The sequence below is a fragment of the Synchiropus splendidus genome, chromosome 8, assembly GCF_027744825.2.
Source record: "Synchiropus splendidus isolate RoL2022-P1 chromosome 8, RoL_Sspl_1.0, whole genome shotgun sequence".
In the NCBI taxonomy this organism is placed as follows: Eukaryota; Metazoa; Chordata; class Actinopteri; order Syngnathiformes; family Callionymidae; genus Synchiropus; species Synchiropus splendidus.
In genome coordinates, this window is record NC_071341.1 from 7,299,627 (window position 1) to 7,322,167 (window position 22,541).

The 22,541-nt window shown below is 43.4% G+C and overlaps 1 protein-coding gene across 6 annotated transcripts; it reads left to right on the top strand.

Moving 5' to 3' along the window:
- The first annotated feature begins 589 nt into the window (after positions 1-589).
- LOC128764076 (NAD-dependent protein deacetylase sirtuin-2-like) lies at positions 590-20,843 on the top strand. 6 transcript variants are annotated; one of them, XM_053873517.1, is made up of 17 exons: positions 590-826; positions 941-987; positions 1,109-1,157; positions 1,540-1,650; positions 1,734-1,775; positions 1,849-1,955; positions 2,502-2,558; positions 2,634-2,702; positions 2,780-2,909; positions 3,348-3,407; positions 3,472-3,527; positions 3,606-3,682; positions 3,756-3,807; positions 3,884-3,951; positions 4,313-4,379; positions 9,684-9,849; positions 12,343-12,454. In XM_053873517.1, the coding sequence occupies exons 1-16, from the start codon at positions 811-813 to the stop codon at positions 9,807-9,809; spliced, it is 1,134 nt and encodes a 377-aa protein (XP_053729492.1). In that variant the 5' UTR covers positions 590-810; the 3' UTR covers positions 9,810-9,849; positions 12,343-12,454. The 6 variants fall into 6 exon arrangements, with proteins under 6 accessions (XP_053729492.1, XP_053729491.1, XP_053729486.1 ...); XM_053873516.1 differs by lacking the exons at positions 9,684-9,849; positions 12,343-12,454 and adding an exon at positions 6,786-7,515; XM_053873511.1 differs by lacking the exons at positions 590-826; positions 941-987; positions 1,109-1,157; ... (7 more) ...; positions 3,472-3,527; positions 3,606-3,682 and adding exons at positions 13,032-13,104; positions 14,573-14,652; positions 14,709-14,806; ... (3 more) ...; positions 19,383-19,514; positions 20,055-20,843 and having other exon boundaries at positions 3,757-3,807.
- Positions 20,844-22,541: the final 1,698 nt, after the last annotated feature.

Below are 22,541 nucleotides of genomic sequence, written 5' to 3' on the forward strand. Positions count from 1 at the left end.
CAGGGCTCATTCAACTAGGGCCATCTCCTCATCTGCTGCGCTTTTCGGAGGTGCTTCTATGGAAGACATCTGTCAAGCTGCTTCTTGGTCTTCTGCTTCGACCTTCGACCTGAGAGACATGACGGACACTTCAGTGGCTCACACTGTTTTGTCTCTTCAGGGATCTTCAACCATGGCTGGACCCTCTGGTCGTTGAGTTGGTTCTTTCCTGTCAGGTCTTCTGTAAGGCCATGCTGGGAGTGAACTAATCCCTACGGCCTTCGCCGAGGTTTTTAACCAATAGCGAAGGCCGTTAGAGGGCGGAGCACATGTGAAATAGAAATGATGGTTACTCACGTAACCCAGGTTCTATGAATATGTGCGTAGCCCTCTAACTGGCTGCCCAGCAGGCCTGTTTCCGCTGAGTTCCAAAAGGAGCAGAGCGGCAGGAGCAGGGGAGAGTTATACGTGGTGGGTGGTGCCTTCCTGGGCGGAGAGCCAATCAATCGAAGTCTCAGGCCCAGGCCAGTGCCTCGATGTGGATTAACCAATAGCGAAGGCCGTTAGAGGGCTACGCACATATTCATAGAACCTGGGTAACGTGAGTAACCATCATTTTAACGGGCCGCGTCCACGAAATTCACAACGCCTCCGAATCCGGAACCCTTCTCCGCTCATAGTAGTTCAGACCCGGATTACCTTTTTGACGGACATAAACATCACATACTCGAAGGGTTGTTAGCATCTTAGCTTCCACCGTGTCATTTTTACGCCCAGGTGTTTTAAACCGTTTTGCTGTCGGAACATAATTGTGTTAGGTTTAACGAATACATGTCGAATACACCGGGTAGGTGAATGGTTGAATCCTTTCAAGCTTCCATGAGTTTACAAGGTTTTGCCGCTCGCTTGATGTTTTTGCAACTCGGCACATTGTCAAATCCAAATCGATTTGTGTTTCTAGAACCAGCTAAAAGAGAAGACACCGAGGAGGATCCGCCCGAACCAGAAGTAAGAGAACCAGTGGCTCTAGAACACATGTAGAATTGACCGGAAAATATCATCAACTGGCTTGTTTACGTCTGTTCGCTGTTTTGACTGAGTGAAGTTGATGACACCATTTGCTTTTCAGGAGCAGTCAGACAGTAGTAGTGAGGACGAGGCTGCAGGAGACGCACACAGTGAGTGCACGGACTTCATAAGACTAGTTGTATATGAACCGACCATGCTTAACAAAGTGACATAACCTACCTAATGGGACAAAGCATAAATGGTCATTACCATTGTATAACAGAGGAGGCTTGTGACTGCTAGTCCTCCAGCAGCACCTCAGATTTTCCAACCTTTTGTCAACCATATTGTTCAAACTCAAACCGTCTTAAAAACGATAACAAAGAAGTAGTTGAATTAGTGTATAAGTAACAGCTGTTTTTTTGCCATGTAGAATGGTTTGCTCCATTACCACTCCTGTTTGACATGTCTTCCTCTAGTTGCGTAGCTTGCGAGTACTGGTATCGTTGGTCTTACTTAAATATTTTGTATTCATCTTCCTGCCGATTCTAGTGGATCTGCTGCGTAGCCTGTTTTCCAGCACTCTCAACTTCAGTGCTGGAGAAAAGGTCCTGGATGAGCTCACCTTGGAAGGAGTGGCCCGATACATCAAGAGTGGCAAATGTGAGCTTGACCTCTGTTCTCACTCCTCATATTTGACATTTGTTGTCCAAATAAGGTTTTGTTTTTTTTTCCGTACCCAATAGGTAAAAACATCATCTGCATGGTGGGGGCTGGAATATCGACGTGTGAGTTTCTCTGCGTCAGTTGTCGACGGCTCAGTCTTCCGAGTTTTGAATCTGAACTGCTGTCTTTCCTCAGCTGCTGGAATCCCTGATTTCCGTTCGCCTGGAACTGGCCTGTACGCCAACCTGGAAAAATATAATCTGCCCTATCCTGAGGCCATCTTTCTTCTAGATTACTTCATGGTTGGTTCCACAATTCGTTCATGTGTTGTTCTGCCACCACAACTGTCTTAAAATTCCTTTTAAAGATCTTCTTTGAAAGTCATCTTTTAGCCACGTGTCAGAGCTGCAGCTTTAAATGAAGAATATCTGAGTATAGATTAGGTCAAACTTTATGTGTTGACATAGCATGTTATCTACCCAGAAGCCCCCCTCCATTGCTTCACTAAGAGTCCAAATAAAGACACACACATACTTGTGTGTGGCTCCGTGATAGGTCTGGAATGTTTGTTGCTTATTTTCCAACAAAACGTGTCAACAAGATTAGATTAGATTATATTACGCTTCATCATTTAGTGATAAACCCACTCAGTGCTAACCACTATCAAGGGTCAACAATGTTTTTGCAACTGCGAGCTACTCCAGGGACACTGTGTGGCCTGAAGGAGTACCATCATCTTGGCACAGACTGTACTTCTGCCACAAATGAATACATGAATTCCTGCTTGTGCAATCTTGCACATATTTTTGCTACCGTGACAATATCTCATGTTTGATTTGTGTTTCCAGACCAATCCAGAACCATTCTTTGCTTTAGCCAGAGAGCTTTACCCCGGAAAGTTCAAGGTAAAACATTTTCACAGGGCGAACATTACATGCACAATATTTCAAATGAGTCAAGTATTTGTGTTGGATCTGTAGCCGACCCTGACTCACTACTTCATCAGACTGCTGAAGGACAAAGGACTGCTTGCTCGCTGCTACACACAGGTAGGAGAGACACTGTTAGAACAATCTGCACAAGGTTAGCTGAACTGCCGAGTTTCCCTTTTGATCTGCTCTTTCAGAATATTGACACGCTGGAGCGCGTGGCCGGACTGGACAGCGAGGATCTGATCGAGGCTCATGGAACCTTCAACACGTCCCATTGTCTCAACAGCGCCTGTCGGAAAGAGTACAAAATGGATTGGATGAAAGGTGCGCTTTAGTTTATTTATCTATTTCCCTGCCGGAGGTGCACTCTGTTTTTCTCCCCAAGAATCCAGGTCATTCCTAGTTTGATTAAAATATAACAACAACACTCATTTGCAGGTGCTTTTAAAATGATGCTGGGGAAGTTGCGCACTGGTGGAAGATTTCATTGAAAAAATAATTAATTGTATTGTTTTTAATCAATACAGTAGTTAAATCCCAAATTTTGAGTTAGAAAATGCATTTGTTGTTGTTTATTCTAAGTATCATCATGAAGTAATTTGATTTAAGATTAAATGTAGTAAGATTTCACACATATTAAATATCCAATAGGATTTGTAATTTTTATTCAAAAATATTTCCAGTCTGTCCGCATGAGTAAACAGATAGTTTTATGGCTACAAAAATAAATATATTTTTTTTTTAATTTTTTCTTTCTTTCAGAGAAAATCTTTACAGAAGACATTCCAAAATGTGAAGCGTGCAACAGCGTGGTCAAACCAGGTGAGTCTTTATGCTTTTTGCTCCTGAGTTTCATTGTGACATGACTTCTACGTTCCTCTGTCAGATATTGTCTTTTTCGGGGAGAGTTTACCTGCCAGATTCTTCTCATGCACCAAGGCGGTACGCTTGGGTTTAAGCATTGGAATGTTACCCGTTCACCAGCCCTACCTGACTCTCCTGTTGCTCTGGTGTTTCCAGGACTTTCCCAGCTGTGATCTCCTCATCATCATGGGGACGTCCCTGCAAGTTCAGCCCTTTGCAAGCCTGGTCAGCAGGTACAGGAGGCCCAGCCGCACCATCTTGCCAGACCTGGCAACACACAATAACTAGTTTGTTGCTTTGGTTCAGAGTCTCCAGGAACTGCCCCAGACTCCTCATCAATTTGGAGAAGTCAGGAGAGGTGAAACTGTGTTGCATTTTGATGGCAGCTTCTTTAATAAATGGTTTGTGCTTAACGCTGTCCTGTTTGTGCTCAGACTGGCTCATTCATGGGGATGCTGGGTTTTGGAGGAGGAATGGATTTTGACTCAGACAAAGCTTACAGGTAATGCATGGAGTTCTGCACTCTTAACTTTGATAGAATTGTAGCTGGACTATTTGATATTGTAAGTAGTAGTTACTGGAGGTGTTGAGCCCAGCCCCGGGTACCTTTTAATATCATTTAAAAAGGGAAGAAAATGGTTATGATACAAGATCAACATGGTTCGGTTGGTCAGTTGAAGAAGATTATACATTATAAAGTTGGATTCAGAGGGCAAAGTGGCTGTAGGTTTATGCAAATGAATGCAACTGCAGTCTGACTGACAAAACTTTCCTCTAATAGCTGAGTGTTGGTGCTTTTGTTTGAGGTATTTCCTCCTGGTTTATACTCTTACAGTCAAATGTTTTACTCTTTATCTCTGCAGAGATGTAGCACAGCTCGGTCCATGTGACGATGGATGCCTCGCCCTGGCGGAGCTGCTGGGATGGAAGGTAAAGCCATTGAACGCTGCACACACCTGCTTACTTCATTCCCTTCCTGCACTAGTATAACATGATGGTCCTTTTGCCACCATTCCTGAACAATATGTTTCTCATCACATTTTTGCTAAGACACTAGACTAACCCTAGTGAAGCCAAACTTCCAAACTGCCCTCCTTGATAAATGATGGTTATTTTAAATTGCATTATTTTGGTAAGCTGACCTCAATTTCCGTGGCAACAAGTGTTATACTTGAGACCTCCGAACCTGAGATTGAGACCGAGATCAAACTGAATAGAGAACAACAGTTTGTTTCTAATGAAATGTGTCTGTGTGAGAGTTGGTCTCGGTCTGTCCCCACCTTATTGGTCCGAGGCCCTCAGAGTCTTGGTCTCGACTTTGTCTCAAGTTAGAGGGTCTAGTTTCAAACCCAACTGGCTACACAAAGAAGAAGTGTGGCAGACTATCATGAATGGCTTCTTGACTTGTCTGTGTCATATTGTGTCATGTAGGGATGGGCGATATGGACAGAAAGAATTATCACAACAAATGTAATTTCGGCGATAACAATAATTATCACGATAAATACATTTTCAATCTATTTCTTGAAACTGTTTTATGATGAAACTTACAAACTCCAAACAAAGTGGAGATTGTCTCCAACACCATTATTTGTTTAGGTTTTATTATAATAGTTAATGTGTACAGATGAGAAATTGAATGTTTCACATCTCTGGTAGAAGCTGCTGGTGTCTGACAGACTGCTCACTGCCAGCTTTATTTAGGGTTTATCTGGACACATTTCCTAGATCTCTATTGAAGAAATATCAGAAATAATGTGAATAAATGATCATTTAGTCGTATTCTATTCTCAAAATCATGATACAAACTGTCAGTCCTTTGTCTAGTGTGATGAAAAACCTTTTCACAATTCTGTCTCCTAAAATGGTTGTTTTTCATTGCCTTATTGAAAATTTCACAAATACTTTGACCGCTTTAGAATTTGTTGATGGTCCCTACCTGATGCCGGGTCGTAGCATTAGCGCTGCCTGTGAGAGTGTGTCCGCGATCAGTGAACCCTAATGGGGACGCAGAAGAGGACGCCGCCGCCAATACTGGAGCGGCGCTCCGTCCAATATCCTACTATATTCACCACGGTGTTTCGCCGAGGCGCCAGTGCAGCGGGACACCTGCATGTGTTGATGTGAACCAAGGCAGACGACTGCGTCAGAGAACATATGAGGACCACTCCATCTAATAAAATAAACACAGATCCAGATATTCAGAGGCGACCAGTCTCATTATCTCCCAGGTTTCCTGTGTTGGAGTGTCCGTGGAGCTAGAGAGTGCGGCGTCACTGTCTCGTCTTGTTCACGTGTGCAAGTCCAATGCAGCGAGTGAGCTGCGTGTTCATCGAATTTATCGTGAGATGCAGAACTCTCATCGCAGAGAATTTTTTTTGGGGGGTATATCGCATGTGAAAAGTTATCGCCTGTCCCTCGTACCAAGTTTTCAGGTCATCCAATTGTAGTTAACCACTTGTACACCACTTTTCTGGGTGAAAGTGGCAGAAAACATGATATTTTTATTTTCTCTAGTCAAATTTGCACGCAAAAGTACCGCAAATCAAGCGCACCTTCTCCAGCCTTAGCTTATGTGGCCGTCCCCTTTATGTTGAGACATACGCCTTAGATCCAGCGCGCAGGCTCCCAGTGAAGCGAAGTGATCCAAGGGAACGAGTGCGCGTACTTGGCCACAATTTAGTATTTCGTGCCCTCAAATTAGCATTGCTTTCCCTGGAATTCATTCTTTGTTCCCTCAAATCTGTAGTTTGTACACACATATTACTTATTTTGTTTGTATTTTTTTTATTTTTTTATGTCAGGTCTGGTGCTCTGTTGAATATGGCCATCTGCTGTCCGTTTGAGCTCCTTGCACTCATGCTTGGATTAATGCAAAATATTTATACAAAGTAAAATACCTATCGGGGAAAAATCTGTTTGGCTGCAAAGGAAAGGTCTGCTGCCATAGTGCCTTTTTGTTTTCGTGTTAATGATACATATAGTGACTGTTTATTTGTAACATCATCAACATGGGGACTTTCTGTCCAAGTACTTAAACGAAATCATATTTAGTCTGTTCTACCGATTAAATTACATCATACCCCTGTTCCCCTCATGCAAGTGGTTACTATGACGACACACCACAGTGTTGAATGCAGTGGCATATGCGTGCAAAGAGGTGTGATCTGATAATGATGGCAGAGCTAGAGCTTGGTTTTCCTGTGTGATCTTGTGGTCGCCATTACCCGGCGTGGACGGACATCTTGTCTCCGTTTTACCAACATGAAAGCTTTCAGGGCTGATGCCAGACTGCCAAGACTTCATCTGGAAACACCACATTTCTGGGCTCCACAGGACGAGCTGGAGGAGCTGGTGAAGCGGGAGCATCAACGTATCGACAAAGAAGACGAGGCCAAACGCCACCAGAGCAAAGGAGCTGCTGCCAAAGTGAGCGCTGGTTCTGCAGCACCAGAGGCCACAAAGGAAGAATGAGCTGCCTCGGCGGAGTTTGCTTGCTCTTTGCACTTTAATTGACTTTACTAAGTTACTCTTTAATTTAGCTTCCTCTGTCATCATGACTTAATATCTGATGGACTTTATCAAATACATTTATTCTAACTCTCATATCAGTGAGGCACATCCACTTTACTGTAGCAGGTTTAAGTTTCGTGCATTACAACAGGTTGATGGTTCTCAGTCCATCATCATGTCAGGCATCAGGGAAGTTGTCATGTGCTCTGGGAGGTCACCAACAAATGTTTATATTGAGGGCGACATGTGTTTTACTTTTCACCTGATGTGCTAAACATCTGATTTTAGTTGACTTGGTCAGAATTCATCACTGGTCCTCCCTGGTGGGGCAACAACGTGAGGACTCATTTTTAGCTGGCTGTCTTTTGTGGAATCATCAACATGATGACTACACTGTTATATATATAAAAAAAAATGATGGGCTGGTAAATAACTGAAAATCTAAGAGTTAAAAGAGATGTGTGTGTTGCAACTGAAGAAATAAATGCTTAATATCAAGTGTTTCGTGTGTTTTGTTGGGGACCTGCATTTGTTAACCACTGTTTGTCATTTCAAGCTGGATATGTAGAGTCTCATAAATACAACTAAATAAATAAATATAATCAAAATAATGTAATTGTAATGTATATATATATATATATATATATGTATGTATATATATATATGTATGTATATATATGTATATATATATGTATATATATATGTATATGTATATGTATATATATATATGTATATGTATATATATGTGTGTATATATATATATATATATATATATATATATATATATATATATATATATATATATATATATATATATACACACACACACACACAACATCATTCTACAGTATACTGCCACATAACCCTAACCCACGAAACAGGTGAGTAAGTGCCTGAACACACCTCCACTGGAATGTTGTCTGGGCCGACTACCTTCCCACTCTTCTCCCTCTTTAGAGTGTCCCTCACTTCCACATTGGTAATTCCTCTTCTACCTGGTCCACTACCTGACATTTATCTGTCCATCTCTCCCTCTCACCCTCTTCACTTGATAGCACATTTCCAACCATGGTCTTGATCTAACCTGCTGTACATCCATCCTTCACTGCTCCCTCTCTGCTCTCTCTCGCCTGATGTCTACACTCCATGTACTTCAGTCTCTTCGTTGATCCCAGTTTCTTTGCTTCCTCCGTTTCCCTGATCCTTTCCTAAACCTGGTCATTCCACCAACAAGTCTTCTTGTGCTCCTTTCTCTTCCCTGACAATACACCCAACACTTTTTCTGCAATTTCCCTCGCCACTTCTGTGTACCTTCCCACTGCTCTGGTACTTCCTCCTGACCACCCGGAGTCCTCCTCTTCTGTCTGGCAACACTCTGGCCTGGTTCACCCTTCTATGCATGATGGATTCTACCTGTGAACACTTTCTCACCTCCTCTGTTCCATTCACCTACATGGCCCCTGCAGTATGCTCCCATCTCTCTCTTCTGCTGGGGAATGCTGTGGACCACCTTATCTACTGTAGGTTGTTCCAGAACTCCTGTCTTACATCTGACATCCTTCCTGTGGTCTGTAACCACTGAGGTTCATCATGAGCCTGTCCACATCTAGAGCCTGCCTGACTCCCTCTTAAGTTCCTGTCATGGTAGAAGTTCTTGAATCCTTCACCAACGTTCCTAGCTTTCCCTGCTTTCCACTTGGTTCCCGGCACACATAATAAACCTACCTTTATTCTCATCATCATATCGACTAACTCTTTCAGTTTTGGTCTCCACATTTCTTCGTTCCCCTCTTTCCTTTTGACCTCTTCAGCCTGCAGTACCCATCCTCTGTTGGTGTGCTTAACCCAGGCAATAATCCTGTAGGATTTCTTAATTCTGACTTGCTTGATGCTGACCCTGGCACAGAAAAACAAAAGAGATAACATTGGCTTTCCTTCAGAGACAGAGTAAACCCACTGCATTTGACTCTTTATTTATTGATAATGAATTATTTATAAATCTATACAGGACTTATTTAACACTTATCTAAGGCTAGAACTAGTGATGGCCCGATGGTCATTCTTGAAATTTTCAGAGCTCAGTAGGTGGCGCCATCACTTACAAATTGAAGTGAGGTTTCACTGGTGTGCCCCCTGGTGACCTCTGAACATGAGGACACTGCATCATGAAGCTTCATCAGCCCATCACTGCAACAACAGCAACAGAGGCAACATACTGGATCCATTCAAATTCTCGATCACAATAAGTTCTAAGCTTTGGGAGCGAGGTGCAGTTTTCCAACAAGCCAGTTTTGTCTATTACTTTGGTGGACTCTCCACTGGAAGTGTAACTGCCCACCACTGTTCTAGAACATGGCTCTCATCAGACACACAACCTTGGTCCCAAACTGTCCCATTTGAATTTCAAAAAATGCTGCGTTCTCTCTGGTTGCTTCAACGACTCTCTCAACCAGAGAGTTCTGCCATGCAAATGTGAGCACCTCGAATGGGAGTGGAAAGTAATGTGCGGGGGGTCGCTGCAGACGAGCCACGAGGCAGTTGCGCGTTTGGAGTCTGAAGTGCATCATTTCGAGCTTCCTGTGTCGGTTAACTTGTGCAAGTGAGAGAGGTGTGTTGCGACATGTGGACAATTTAGAATCCAGGAGCCAAATGTGAGTTTTGAAAAGTTGCTTTCTGTTCTGCTCCTCATCATGGCGCTCATTTAGACATGTCCATCTCCAGGGCTGTGCACGGTGCGGTGAATGGGACGACAGCCATCCCGTGGAGGAGAAGCAGGAAGCGCCAGTCACTCTTGGAGCAGCTGAGCGGCTGCCGGCAGGCCTGGTGCCCGGGAGCGCCGTGGGATAGAGAGGCCGTCCACTCTGCCCTGAGGGGAACGCTGACTGGGGTGAGCTGATATTCACACACCTGAGCACCGATGTTCTGACTGTGGTAGCATTCTTTTTCATCGCAGCTGTGCAATGTTAAAAATCACCCCTGATTAAAGTAACACAATCTTATATATTTATTTATTCTTGGAATTATTTTCAACATACAAAAGTGACTTGTATGATCAATATCATAAGTTGCAACCCCACTTTTTGATCACCAACAATAACATGGCCCTCCGCCTGTTTTCCCAACTGAGAGATTGATCTGGGACCAAATGGCATTTTACATCACAAACTTCTTTAGTGATTTATCCACGGTTAAAGTTTGTATGTTTCTCCGGTCATCTTATCAAGTGGTACTACACTTTTTTTGCACAATAAGCTGGACATGTAGCAGCGACGTAAGAAAACGGATTTGGATTTTCCCAGTTGAGAAATGTATTCTGTGTATTTAAAGGAAAATAGGGAAAACAAACACAAGTTTTAAGATGAGTAAAGTATGCCAATAAAAAATGTTGAATCACATTTGTTGTTGGTCGAGTGTCTCAGCTGTGTCATGAGACACGTAGTATGTAGTTTGGGACTCACCGGGTTGAACATCATTCAAGAAATAGTTGGAAAATATGAATATAATACGCTGACTCTCCGGTGTACATTCTTCTGATCAGATATGTATTTTATTGTAATTTGACTCTTAGTTTATACGACGTGTTCACTGCACCACTTTAACTAAATGGCTTAAGTCAGATAATATTTAACTCCAGAGCATCTCCTGCTGCTTCCGACAACCCTCTTCTACAAACTATTCTGCAGCATCCCAAACACTCAGAGAATCCTGGGCCTCACTTTGTCATGCCACTTCAGAAAAGAAAGAAAACTGTTACAGTATGTAATGCATAAACGGTACACAATTTTTGAAATAATTTATTGTCAATTTCCAAAATACATTTTTCTGATTTATAAAAGAAAATAGACAATAAACAATTTGGACGTTAAAAATAGACATTTTCTTTTACATTTTATTACGTCTTGATGTAATTTGCTCAGTAACTTCACTCGCTCACCACACAAACCCCCTGCTGACTCATGCTCATATGGGTCTTCCATGTCTACATGACAGTGACCCTCCTCTCTGGTGGAGTCATTCCCTTGTTTCTGCTCCATTCTAGAATATTTAATTGTACGTTTATTTCGACAGACTTAGGAATCTCCTCCGATGTATGACTAGTGGTAACCAATTCTATTTATATCTCACGTGGAAATCTTGTTACACACATCCGTACAACAGTTCCTTTTTCTACGTTTCATCTGCTCTCTGCAATCGCTGTGAGAGTTGAAGCAGAAGTGCAGTTCAAGTGTTGGCGGTTGGACCTGTGAGAGTTGTGACAGCATCTTTTTGGCAGGTAACCCAAGATTCTGTGTCTTTCTCTGCTGCCGACTTCTTTGCGCCGTCAATATGAGAGTGATTCACCTGTTCTCAGAAGTGTGAGGCTGAAGTGGGTTGTTGAAGTCAAGATACATTTATGAGCAACGCAGTTTCGGACTGTCACATCAACTTAACAGATGCTGCTTCTTATTTTCAATTTGAGTTCAACGACTGGCTGTGAACTCGTCTCTGTTTCTGTTCAGCGCAAAGCCACTTCCTCTGTTCGCGTGTCGAGACGTTGCCGTGGTAATGTAATGGCAGAGTGAGTTTCTTTTACCAGAATGAGAACTTGTTTCTCGTTCAAGTGTGCATCTGAGCATCAGCTGCAACAGGATAAATGACCCTGGAAACATACTGACCACATCAGATCACTTCCGAAGAGCACTTGTTTGATGTGATGAATGTATAGGATGTAGGCAGAGAGGTCATAATGTTATGGCTGGTAAAATATGCAGAACTGAAGTCTTGGTAAGTGACACTCAACAGGTGTTCATGTCAAACAAAACAGAAATAAAATATTCCACATGAAGACATTCTGCCATGTGTCACTGATTTGACCAATAACCGAATCATCTCATGCATTGCATCATTTGAAGATTCTCGCATGATGTATTAAGTGACACGTTAAAAGTGTCGAAATATGACAACTTGCAACACCACCCACCTGAAAGGCAAAGGTGGTGAAGATATTGGTCTGCATCTGTCAGCAGCCTCACTGGGAGTCATTGAAATGTCAAATGTTTGTGTCCCAATGACTGTTAGACCTCGCTCATGTCAGCGTGCCACAGCTGCATGAAGTTGCTTTTTGCATAACATCTCTGTCATCCTTTACCTTCCATTATGAGTCAGAATTTGTGTGGGTGTACATGTATTAATAATCTTGACACTGATAAGCTTTTCAGCGTAAAAACATCAAAATTACTGCGTCATCATAAATGGGTTTAGGATTTGTTAAGTGTCATGGTTAAGTTGCTTTGGATCGAGAAGCATTATGGCAATGAGAGGTCCCCACAGAGACAGCGATACCAACACCTGTGTGTGTGTGTGTGTGTGTGTGTGTGTGTGTGTGTGTCCCTCCCTGCAGAGTTTCCTGGTTGTGCGGGACGGTGAGACGTCTCAGCCCTCGCTGCTGTGCGTGTCTGCAGGAGGCGACGATGAAGCCGTTCTTGACTATGACATCACATGCAAAGACACAGGTACGATCCTTGAACTCATGTGCTCCTCCAAACACAGGCACGTCCACTGCTCTGTTCCTTGCAGGTCCCTTTTTAAAATCTCAAATAATCATCAAAGTGTTTTTTTTTAAAAACATAAATGTACTTTTGGTTTTCTGTATCCGGGCTTTGGAGGCGTGAATTCATCTGAAAATAGTTGAGATCAAACAGCAACCTTGTTGAAGTCACCTTTCTGGTTTGCTGCGTGTGTGTGTCAAGTCAACACCCAGTTGCCAGTATAAGTGAACCAAGTTCCTGAGTGCCTCATTCAACACCAGTTACTTGACTAGATTTTGAAATCTCATCGACAACAACGACGGACATTGCAAGTCCCTTCTGCTAACACTAAGACTGTCAAACATCCAGAAGAAGTGATTCTTTATTCGTCTTTTTACTGCAAACCGAACTGCTAACTAAGGAAGTAAAGTGAGTGATGTGAAATATAAACGTGAACAAACTGCTTTCCGCACCGTGTGAACTCACTGAGACAGAAAAATGTCCTGTTTTTGTCTTGTCGCTGAAATAGTGAAACATAATCTGTCTTCTCTGTCTGACTCAGTCTTCTGCCTGTCTGGGTCTCGCCTTTGCTTCAGCGATCTGGCTCATTTGGTCTTCTTCTACTCGCTGACCAGGTGAGTGTTAAATACAGACTCATCATCTCGGACAGTTTCTGACTTTGTAATGTCGATTAGTTGGCGCCATAAAGCAGCCTTTCTCACATCCCTGTGCTCCAGACTTGCTTAGCAAGACCGTGGTGCTCCTTCATGAACATTGTCTTTCACTACAACCACCATTTTGCAGTGTAATATTTTGTGTTAGTGCTCGCGAGTCATGGATCCATCCTTCTTGTCACCAGTACAATAACACAGTCACAGTGTTTTCTTTACCACCTTTCAAAATTCTGCTGCTTAGTCCCTCATTGAGGTATTGGGGTAGATCATATCCCAGCTACTTTGGGCAATAGGTGGGGTACACCAGAACATTCACACACACTTGTTTGTATTGCTATGCCTGTGAGGACATTGTCAGGTTTCTCATCGCCATAATGCCTTCCCCAACCTTATCTTAACCCCCCAAAACACATGGCTAACCTTCACCAGGACTCTGAACCAAACTGAAACCCAGTTATAATAACCTAGGTATTTTGTAGTTTTAACTCTCAGAATGAGACTTTACAAAGTAAGAACCTGCAAAAATCATCAACTCACTCTGCTTATTATAAACGCATAGAGGCTCTCACAAAGATAGAAGTACAAGAACACACACACACATGCATGCACAAGTTTGTCACACCGTCTTTGTGAGGACCTCCTATTGCCATAATGCTTTCCCCAGCCTCTCACCCTAAACCTAACCATCCAGAACACTTGGCTCACCTGAACTAGGAGTCTGAAACCTAGCCACAATGACCCAGTTATTTTGAAGTCTTCATCCTCAAATTGAGGCTAAACCTTGTTGGGTCCAGCAAAAGGGCCCCACAAAGGCCTTACGCAAGGGGGTGTGTTCCTCAAAATTGGACCTCACTATGATAGATATGCATTAACACGTGTCAGGTAACTCTTTGCCTCCCACCCAAAATCTAACCATCCACAACCAACAGCTAAACTTAACCCTCAAATTGACTCTTAACCATTTGGGGAGTGGCAAGAATGTCCCCACAAGTGGGTGTGTTTCCAAGAATTGGTCCTCACAAGTTCAGCTAAACCAGGTACACATACAGAGAGAGAGAGAAATTTACTGTACTGTGTACTGTGTAACCACTGTGGGCCCCTTTTCGCAATTTATTCAGTTTATTTGAAGAAAGCAGGATTAACTCTGAAACATTTTAAACAAAATTGCATGTCAAGATTTCTCTTGATGAAACACTATGAACAATATAATCAGTTGTCCAGGTGGGAAACATGGGTCTGTTGAAAGGTCTTTTTAGCAATTCCACAACATTCACTCGCTCATTGTACTACAATGTTACTGAAATAATTGGATATATCTCATTGGCTTTTCAAAAATACCCTGAAATAATGAAGCCAGTGTTTTTACATAAAACACTTTTAGCTCATGTTTTTATGGAATGGTGTCTCCTGAACTGTGTTCTGTCGTCAGAGACGTGCTGCCTCTCCATCTGAACATTCCTCACTGGTTCCAGAGTGTGAGCAACAACCGACTCCCTTCACTTGAGCCCAGTGAGTGTGAGCACGTTTGCTCGTCCCTGTGTCTTTCTTGAAAGAACCTGTCCAAGTGTTGTCTCCCTCAGCGACCTGGCTGCATGCGGAGGCTGAACCACAGATGGATGACATGACGGCCAGAGAGCCTGGTCCAGTGCTGTGCTCCATACAGGTGTGTGTGACTGTGATATCATTCTCAGCTATATTAATGCCTTTTTGTAACTCAAACAGGAAGCACCCACCCCCCACAACCTCTGACCACACGTCTGTGATGTTCTTGTTTGCGTCTGTGCAGTTCACTTCCACCAACGGGGCCTTGTGCATCATCAATCCTCTCTATCTGCGTGAACATGGTGACGACTGGTTGACTTACCGCGCAGCAAGTTCTGCGCCACCGTCCGACCCTAAACGGAGGCAGTGCTTTGGCACCAGTCGCTCCCGGACAGGTACAGGGCTGCAGGGCAGACAGGCCGTCTCATTGGACAAGGACACCTACGAGGACAGCAAGTCCAACACAAGTAAGCTAGTCTCTACATTCACTGGGTCAGGCTTTTGCTCTTGAGTGTCAAGTGTCAAAATGCTTTTAAAAGGATGACCAATGTTAATTCCAGTGTTGAGAATTGATGACAAGATGATGTCACACTGCAAGAAACACAAAATTATTATTTACGTGACAGTGATCATTGACGACTGAGCTTGAAAATGTCATGGAATATGGCCATTGAGACGCATGTCATCATGACACCTGTTGATAAGCAGAGCCTCTGCTTTAATGTCATGTAACTCAAGTCTCAAACCTGTTCTTGATCTTGTCAAATGTGACACCCCACGCTAAAATGCTAGTGACATGTTGCTCTAAGCGACCACTTTTGATAAAAGTAGCCTACAACACATGGACGAGTGTGTCTCTCCTCTTACAACGTGCTACTCTCGCCTCAAACAAGTCCAGACCATGTGGAGGAAATGAACTAGCATTGCACTTTTTATTTGCTCCATCTGATGGGCAAGATTATTGCAGGGTGACATCTTATATTACGCTAACATAAATATTGGCACAATGACCCTGTTTCCCTTTTTAATGAATAAAAGTTCAAGTTCTAAGATTAAAATCAATATATACAGTATATTCATAAATACCTCCCTGAGGCACTTAAATGTTCTGACCATTCGACACCGTTTGTTTATGTGATCACTGACAATAGGTGATTTATATTGAGGACAGTGTTTCATGAAGCTTCGTAAGTATATAATGGAATTGGTTTGCTCTTTTTGTGAATTAGTCAGTTTAACCGTATAACCTAGTAACACACAATTGATTTAAAAAGTCTGTTAAAATTAAAATAAATCAAATAAAAAGTCTGTAAAAACTTTTACATCACTACTTTGATATTGAATTACAGTTCTGGTTGCTGTGGATTCTACAGTGCAGAGTTGATGTGGCACCAGTTTTGAATGACTCTACACTTTTATACTTTTGTAACAAATTTTGGTAATAAAAACATTTGTGATTTTAAGCAGGAAATCATTACTGAAATTTTTTTATTTATATATTAATGAACAATTGGGTGTCAAAATAAATAATTCCAGACTCCAGCAAATAGTTTCAGGTCAGTGGGGACAAATATGAAAACAGAAAATGTATTTTTGCTAGGCCAAAAAGGAAAAGCAGAATCGTCATGTCATTCAGACATGTTCAATTTCAATAGACAGTACATGAGCCTACAGTTGGAGTAACATCCTTAAGAGACAATTTCGCAGCAAGGCATGGAATCAGGATCCTTGTGCCACTATTGCAAGTCAGATCCTGGTTCCAGAGTTGGTCTGGATGGCCGGAAACATTTGTCTTCTTCTATAGAACTGGATGATATATCCCCCAGCATTGGTTTTCTTATGTCCAAAATTCCAGGAAAAGTCGTAAATGAATTGGTTTAATCTACAACTACAAAATTGTTTTTCATCTTGTATTTTTTTTATTTTTTTGTGATGTGGAGGTCTCCTCAGGGCCACATCTGCAGACTCTCCCGTAAACCCAGCTGAGGCCATCCTCAGGAGGCAGAGTGGAGAGTCCACCTCCAGCCTCTCCAACCGAGGGAGCACTGGCAGCCTTCCCCTGTCCTCCTCTTCAAGCACTGGCAGTCTGAACAGTGCAGCTCTGGAGCAGCAGCTCCGTGGCAGCCCTGTTCCTCAGTCCCCTCACAGGGTGTCCTGGATCGAGGACGGCGTCTGGTTGCCTCCTCCCAGGTCTCTGCTGCACCCTCCGTCCATGGATCTGGACTCGCTGTCCGTTAGCAGCATAGAAGAGGAGCAGGAGGTTCAGCTGCGGAGTCCCGCCTCTCACCAGCCGCCTTCAGCTCACCGACTGGCAGACAAAGTCATCCATCGTCTGTCAGCGGTTGGTCAGGCCATCGGTGGGCTGATGTGTCCGAAAAAGAAGTTCCGCCACCGTGTGGAGGAGCTGAGTGAGCGGCGGAGCGGGACATTCGCAGAGGCTGTGAGAGGATTTGTGGACACTACGCTAAAGAGAGGGACTGAACCTGGTGGGCTGAATGGGTCGGAGCTGTTGCAAGAAGTGAGGTCATCACTGACATCTTTGAGGGAGACACTGTTGGAGTATGTGGAGATCCAAGCTTTGCTGGACAGCATAACGGACCTGAATGACCTGGAGTTGGGTAAGTACCTGCTCACTGCTTGACATCCTTTTTGAAACTGAGAGCGCCCCCTATGGAGCTCTGAAGCCAGGGCTCCGCTTCAGCTTTCTAACACTTATCTTTCACCTCTGTGTTTCCTTGTTCATGATTTTAAAAAAATCAAACATTAACCCAGTGGTTATATACTTTTATTTTAGGGGGAAAACCTGCTGAGAGCATGCACTTCTTGTTTGTTTGTTTGTTCAGTAATCTAATCCCACCAACTCATAACGTAGCGTCAGATCAAAGTAACAATTTCGATGTATTTATCCAGGTATATACAGTACAGTTAAGTTACGAGACAGACATCTACAATAAGTTCAAATGCAGGACAAGTCCTTGAAAAAGATCCTCAACTGAGCATTTATGTTTGAGTGACTGACTGCTGTGAAATGTTAGGCGCATATGTGGCGTACTGTACGACCTGGCTGCAGGTGCCATCTTGGAGAACAAGCTTAATCCACTGAACCTTTGTAGTGTGGGCTTGAGGAAAGCCAAATTTGTCTGCACAAACAAACATTTCAAGTGAGAAGAGGTGTTTATACAGTGTGTTGAGTCAATGCTACCATGAGTGGGTGACATGAACCTGGGGTACCGGCACTTCCTGTCAACAGGAAAATCTGTAGGCGACTGAATTTTGTAAACCAAGGCTAAATTTAAATTACTTCAGTATATGCTAAGGTGACATTTCGTATTGCTCCTGTAATACTGTAGACACCTTATTTCTTTGCTATCACTGACACCAAGGAGGTTGTGCATTTGCATTTAGCTGATGTTCTGAGCACATTGAAGTCACATTTTAAGGAAATGTTGCAGCGATATATGGTCCATGATAACATGCTGGTGGAGTTCTGGAGTTTGAGTTTTGAAGGTTTGTCCATACGCTTTCTAGCCGCTGCTGCTCACCCGGCCTGGTCTTGGCGTTGTAAAACACAGCATACGAGCCAGCAGTGGTGGTCCTATGCTGAACAACTCCCCGGGCGAACCTATGCCCTCATCCTTTTTTTTTTCTTCTTTTTTTTACCTGGACCATGCCGCACCCCCCTACAACAAACCCCCAGTTCGCCCGTGCCTAAAACATCCATGGCGATCCAGTCACAAAAATAAATTGGCTTGCACGTGACTTGGGCTAGAAAATATGTTGCTATTGTTACTCGTGTACAAAAGCCCACTTTCACTGGAATACGTATTTGTTGTTATTATTATTACTTTTGCTCAAGTAGCTTTTGGTTGCAAGCCTGAGAACTGCAGCTGTGCTTGGACTGTTAACCGGTAAAGGACATGGCTGCAAGTTATGTGGCTGAGTAGCTAAATGGAAGTGTAATTCCAAAGAGTTTAGAGTTGAACTACACTTACACAGCCTTGTCTCTTTCTCCAGATGAGCTGGTGGAGATGTCGGTGCAGAAGGTGGCTCTGAAGCCTGTGTCTGCTCACCTCTACTCTTGCATCACCTCGTCCCGCACCGCTGACGGCACTCTGCAGCGGCTGCAGAGCAACCTGATGGTGCTGAAGGAGAGCAGCGTGGAGGAACTTGGCGGCGCAGCAGGCGTAGGCGTTCCAGACGCGCTGAGTTTAGAGCGGATCCAGCAGAAATGGAGCAACATGCACGTCAGGCACTCGCCCAACAGGAAGGTGGAGATTCTCCTCAAGGTCTGCAAGAGCATCTACCACAGCATGAGCGCCAACGCAAGCTCAGGTAGTGTTTTGAGATGCAATACGTTCATGGTACTGTAGTCAAAGCTGTGTCATGAGGATGGACATTTGAAACCCCAGCAACCAACAACTTCATTGCCATGGTCAGTGAGCATCCCACCAACTAGGAAAGTGCCATGAACAATAAAATAAAATAAAATAAAATAAAATAAAACGGGTCCTGAACCGGTTCCCTGGAGGTAGCGCTGCTACCACACAGTGACGGAGGAGGTGAGGATGGACTGGATGATGGCAGTGTAGAACACCACCAGCAACTTCGTCGGCTGTCGTAGTTCACTTGTTGTTTTTCTGAAAGTTAACCAGTATGCTTTTCTATTCATCATGCGGTCTCCCCTCCTCTCTGACCAGGCGAGGCCTTCGGTGCAGATGATTTCCTGCCATGTCTGACGTGGGTGCTGCTGCGAAGCGAGCTGGCCACCCTGCAGGTGGACACAGACTACATGATGGAGCTGCTGGACCCCACACAGCTCCAGGGAGAGGGTAGGTCCTCCTACTGTCCTCATGTGCTAAAGGAAAACTTTTCATCAGCAACATCTCAGTAGCTCAAAAAGTGTTTTATAACAAACGTAAAATCTGGAACGTTCATTTTCAAACACAAAAAATGTATAATATCAAGTGCTAGTAGTACATTTTTTATTCATATTTTAAGTCAAGAGTATGATATTGGCAAGAAAATTAAATTTATTTTTGCAAGAAATTAATGGGAAGAACACAAAATCACCAGTGAATATCTTCTCATTTAGACAAATAACACGAAGATTGTTATAGGTTATAACCTTAGGAATTCTAAATATACAATAATTTCCTCTAGAATCTGTTGTGGACTTGTGAGTAAAGAAAACTTGTAGTGTGGTATAAGTGTTGAGTAATTTCCACTCAACCACAAGAACAGCCTTCTTTGTGTTTATCCTCACGGGTTCAGTGTTTTCAGTCTGGGCCTGTGCAAAGGACTGTGCATCTCACTGATGGAGAGAAGGACACCGGACACATGAATCCATTAAACCTTCATGTTTCCTTCAGGGGGCTACTACCTGACCACTCTGTACGCAGCGCTCTACTACATCAGCAGCTTCCAGCCTCGCGTGGCTGCACGTCAGCTCAGTGTGGAGGCCCAGAACTCTCTGAACCAGTGGCACCGGAGACGAACCCTCCACTGCAACCAGTCCCGCCGGAGCAAACACCGCCGAACCATCCGCAGGCAGTCGTGTCATAAATGTGTTTTGCCGATGTCTGACTCGGCCACTGGCTCCAGTGACAGGAAGGAAGAGGAACCCGAAGTGCTGCAAGGTCAGCCGGAGGAGACTGAAGAGAAAAGGGCAGGTGAACTAGAGAAAAGGACAACAGAGGACGAGACAGTAGAGCAAACATGAGAGTGAGGGCTCATTTGACATTAGCATATTTCTATCTAAATTTACCATTTAAAATAGAACCAAAACAAGCTGAATTTACTGTACTGTTTTTCTCACAGGTTAAACATCAACCCTTTTTTAAATGTTCCTGTGTGATCTCAATAATTCCAAATAACATATTTCTTCTGTATTTAAACAGCATTCAGTTCTGAAACCGCTCCCAGAATAATTATGAATATATCATTATTTCTTTTATAATCCGTATAACCACTATAGAGCAAGCAAATTCCATTCATGTTTTGTTTCTACCTCAGAAAGCCTCTGTAAGACACAGTTGAGTTTATTTATAGAACAGTTTTGCTTTATTTTATAATTTATATGTTTCTTTCTGCTACAGTGTCTTTATTTTTATTTTCATTGACGTGTGTACATGCTTTTTTTGTTTTGCTATTTTTGCTCTCTAAGCTTTGTTTTGAAATATCTATTTCAGGATTTCCTGAGAATTGCATTTTTGTTTTAGAGTTTCACATAAACAGCCTTTGTTTTATTGTGTCGTGTCATCTCGTCTTAAGGATTCTTCATCTGTTTGGCAAAGATCTTTCATTTGGTAATATCGTCAGAAGAAACGCTAGTTGTACTTTTCGGTATGACCGCTAGATGGCATCATTTCCCTTGCCATACAATTCCAGAGCCAAGGCTCGCTCCTGCCCTCACATAGCTCCATGGAAGCTGGTACAATAAATAAGATCAAAAGAGTTGGACAGGTTGCTGCTGACAAGTCAATCAAGCTATATGTTGCGTAGATGAACAGTTCCGTGTGGGTATTGTAAAGAAAACAGCCAATGCCGTGACAGTTTGGAAGAAAATACTATGACACTCGTGTCGATATTGAACGTCCAAGCATCCATTTTTCACTGCCTCTCTGAAGTAAAGAGGGTGAAACAGCTGGAGCAGACTTCCCTCTTCACCCAACATTAGCAGTTGCAGAGAGAGCTGAGCCAAAAGGCAACGCTCTCCATTTCCGATCGATCTTCGTCCCGACCCTCATGGTCATCAGCTGTAGGTCACAATGGAACAAAATCTTGGATAAAGCGCTGAAATGAGGTTTGTTCGACCGGTCACAGGCGTCTCCCTTAGATATAGGGTGAGGAGTTCAGTCATTCGGGAGAGACTCAGAGTAGAGCCACTGCTTCTTTGCATTGAGTCAGATGAGGTGGTTTTGGCATGTTATGAGGATTATCCTTATATCCTCCGGCCGCAGATGGATGGACGGACATAATCCAACCAGGAACTGTAGTGGGGATGAGTATAGGCAAGAACCTGGCGACACGACGCACATCACTATACTGTAGTTACAAAAGGATAGAATCGTGTAATATAAATATAATATAAAACTAAAAGGGCATCAACTTGTATTTTACTTTGAACGACGGAAATATGCCATACTCCAGTCGTGACTGTTTGAGGTCATAATGTTTTTTGCCCCAACATATATATACAGTGCATGCACGCACTAACATGTGCACTGTCTGTGAGCATGTGTAAACGGTTGTTATGTAAATACAGACACTTAACCACAGACTCACGCGGCCTCACGCACATATGGAAGCATCTCATCGCTGCCTTCAAAATGGCCGAGCCAATCAAATTTGCCTAATGAGACATCTGGCTTTTTGCCTGCATGTAGAAGTTGAACACAGAAACAGCTGGCTACACACACACACACACACACACTTTTCAATCTGAGCGTGAGAGACTAAGAAGAAGACTGTAACTGACGCACATCCACATCCATCAGCACCAGGAACCGGGGAGGAGGAACTTGTGGTCACTTTGGTCCAGAGAGCGAGTCTGACACGTTCGAGTCTCTCTCACACACACACACACACACACGCTGTTCTCTCACTCGTGATATTTTATGCATACATGGTTGTGTGTTCCACACTCACCATTGCCATAAATTAGATATATAGCGGCCCTGGCAGCAGCAAGGGAGGGGGAGCGCAGAGAAGAGGTGCGTGTGTGTGTGTGTGTGTGTGAGGGAATAAGAGGAGGAGGGGGGCACAGATGGCCATGGCCTCAGGCATTTGGAGGTGCTGCAGCAAAATCAGGGAGACTGCAACACACACAGAATAATGTGTGTAACAGAGAGAGAGGG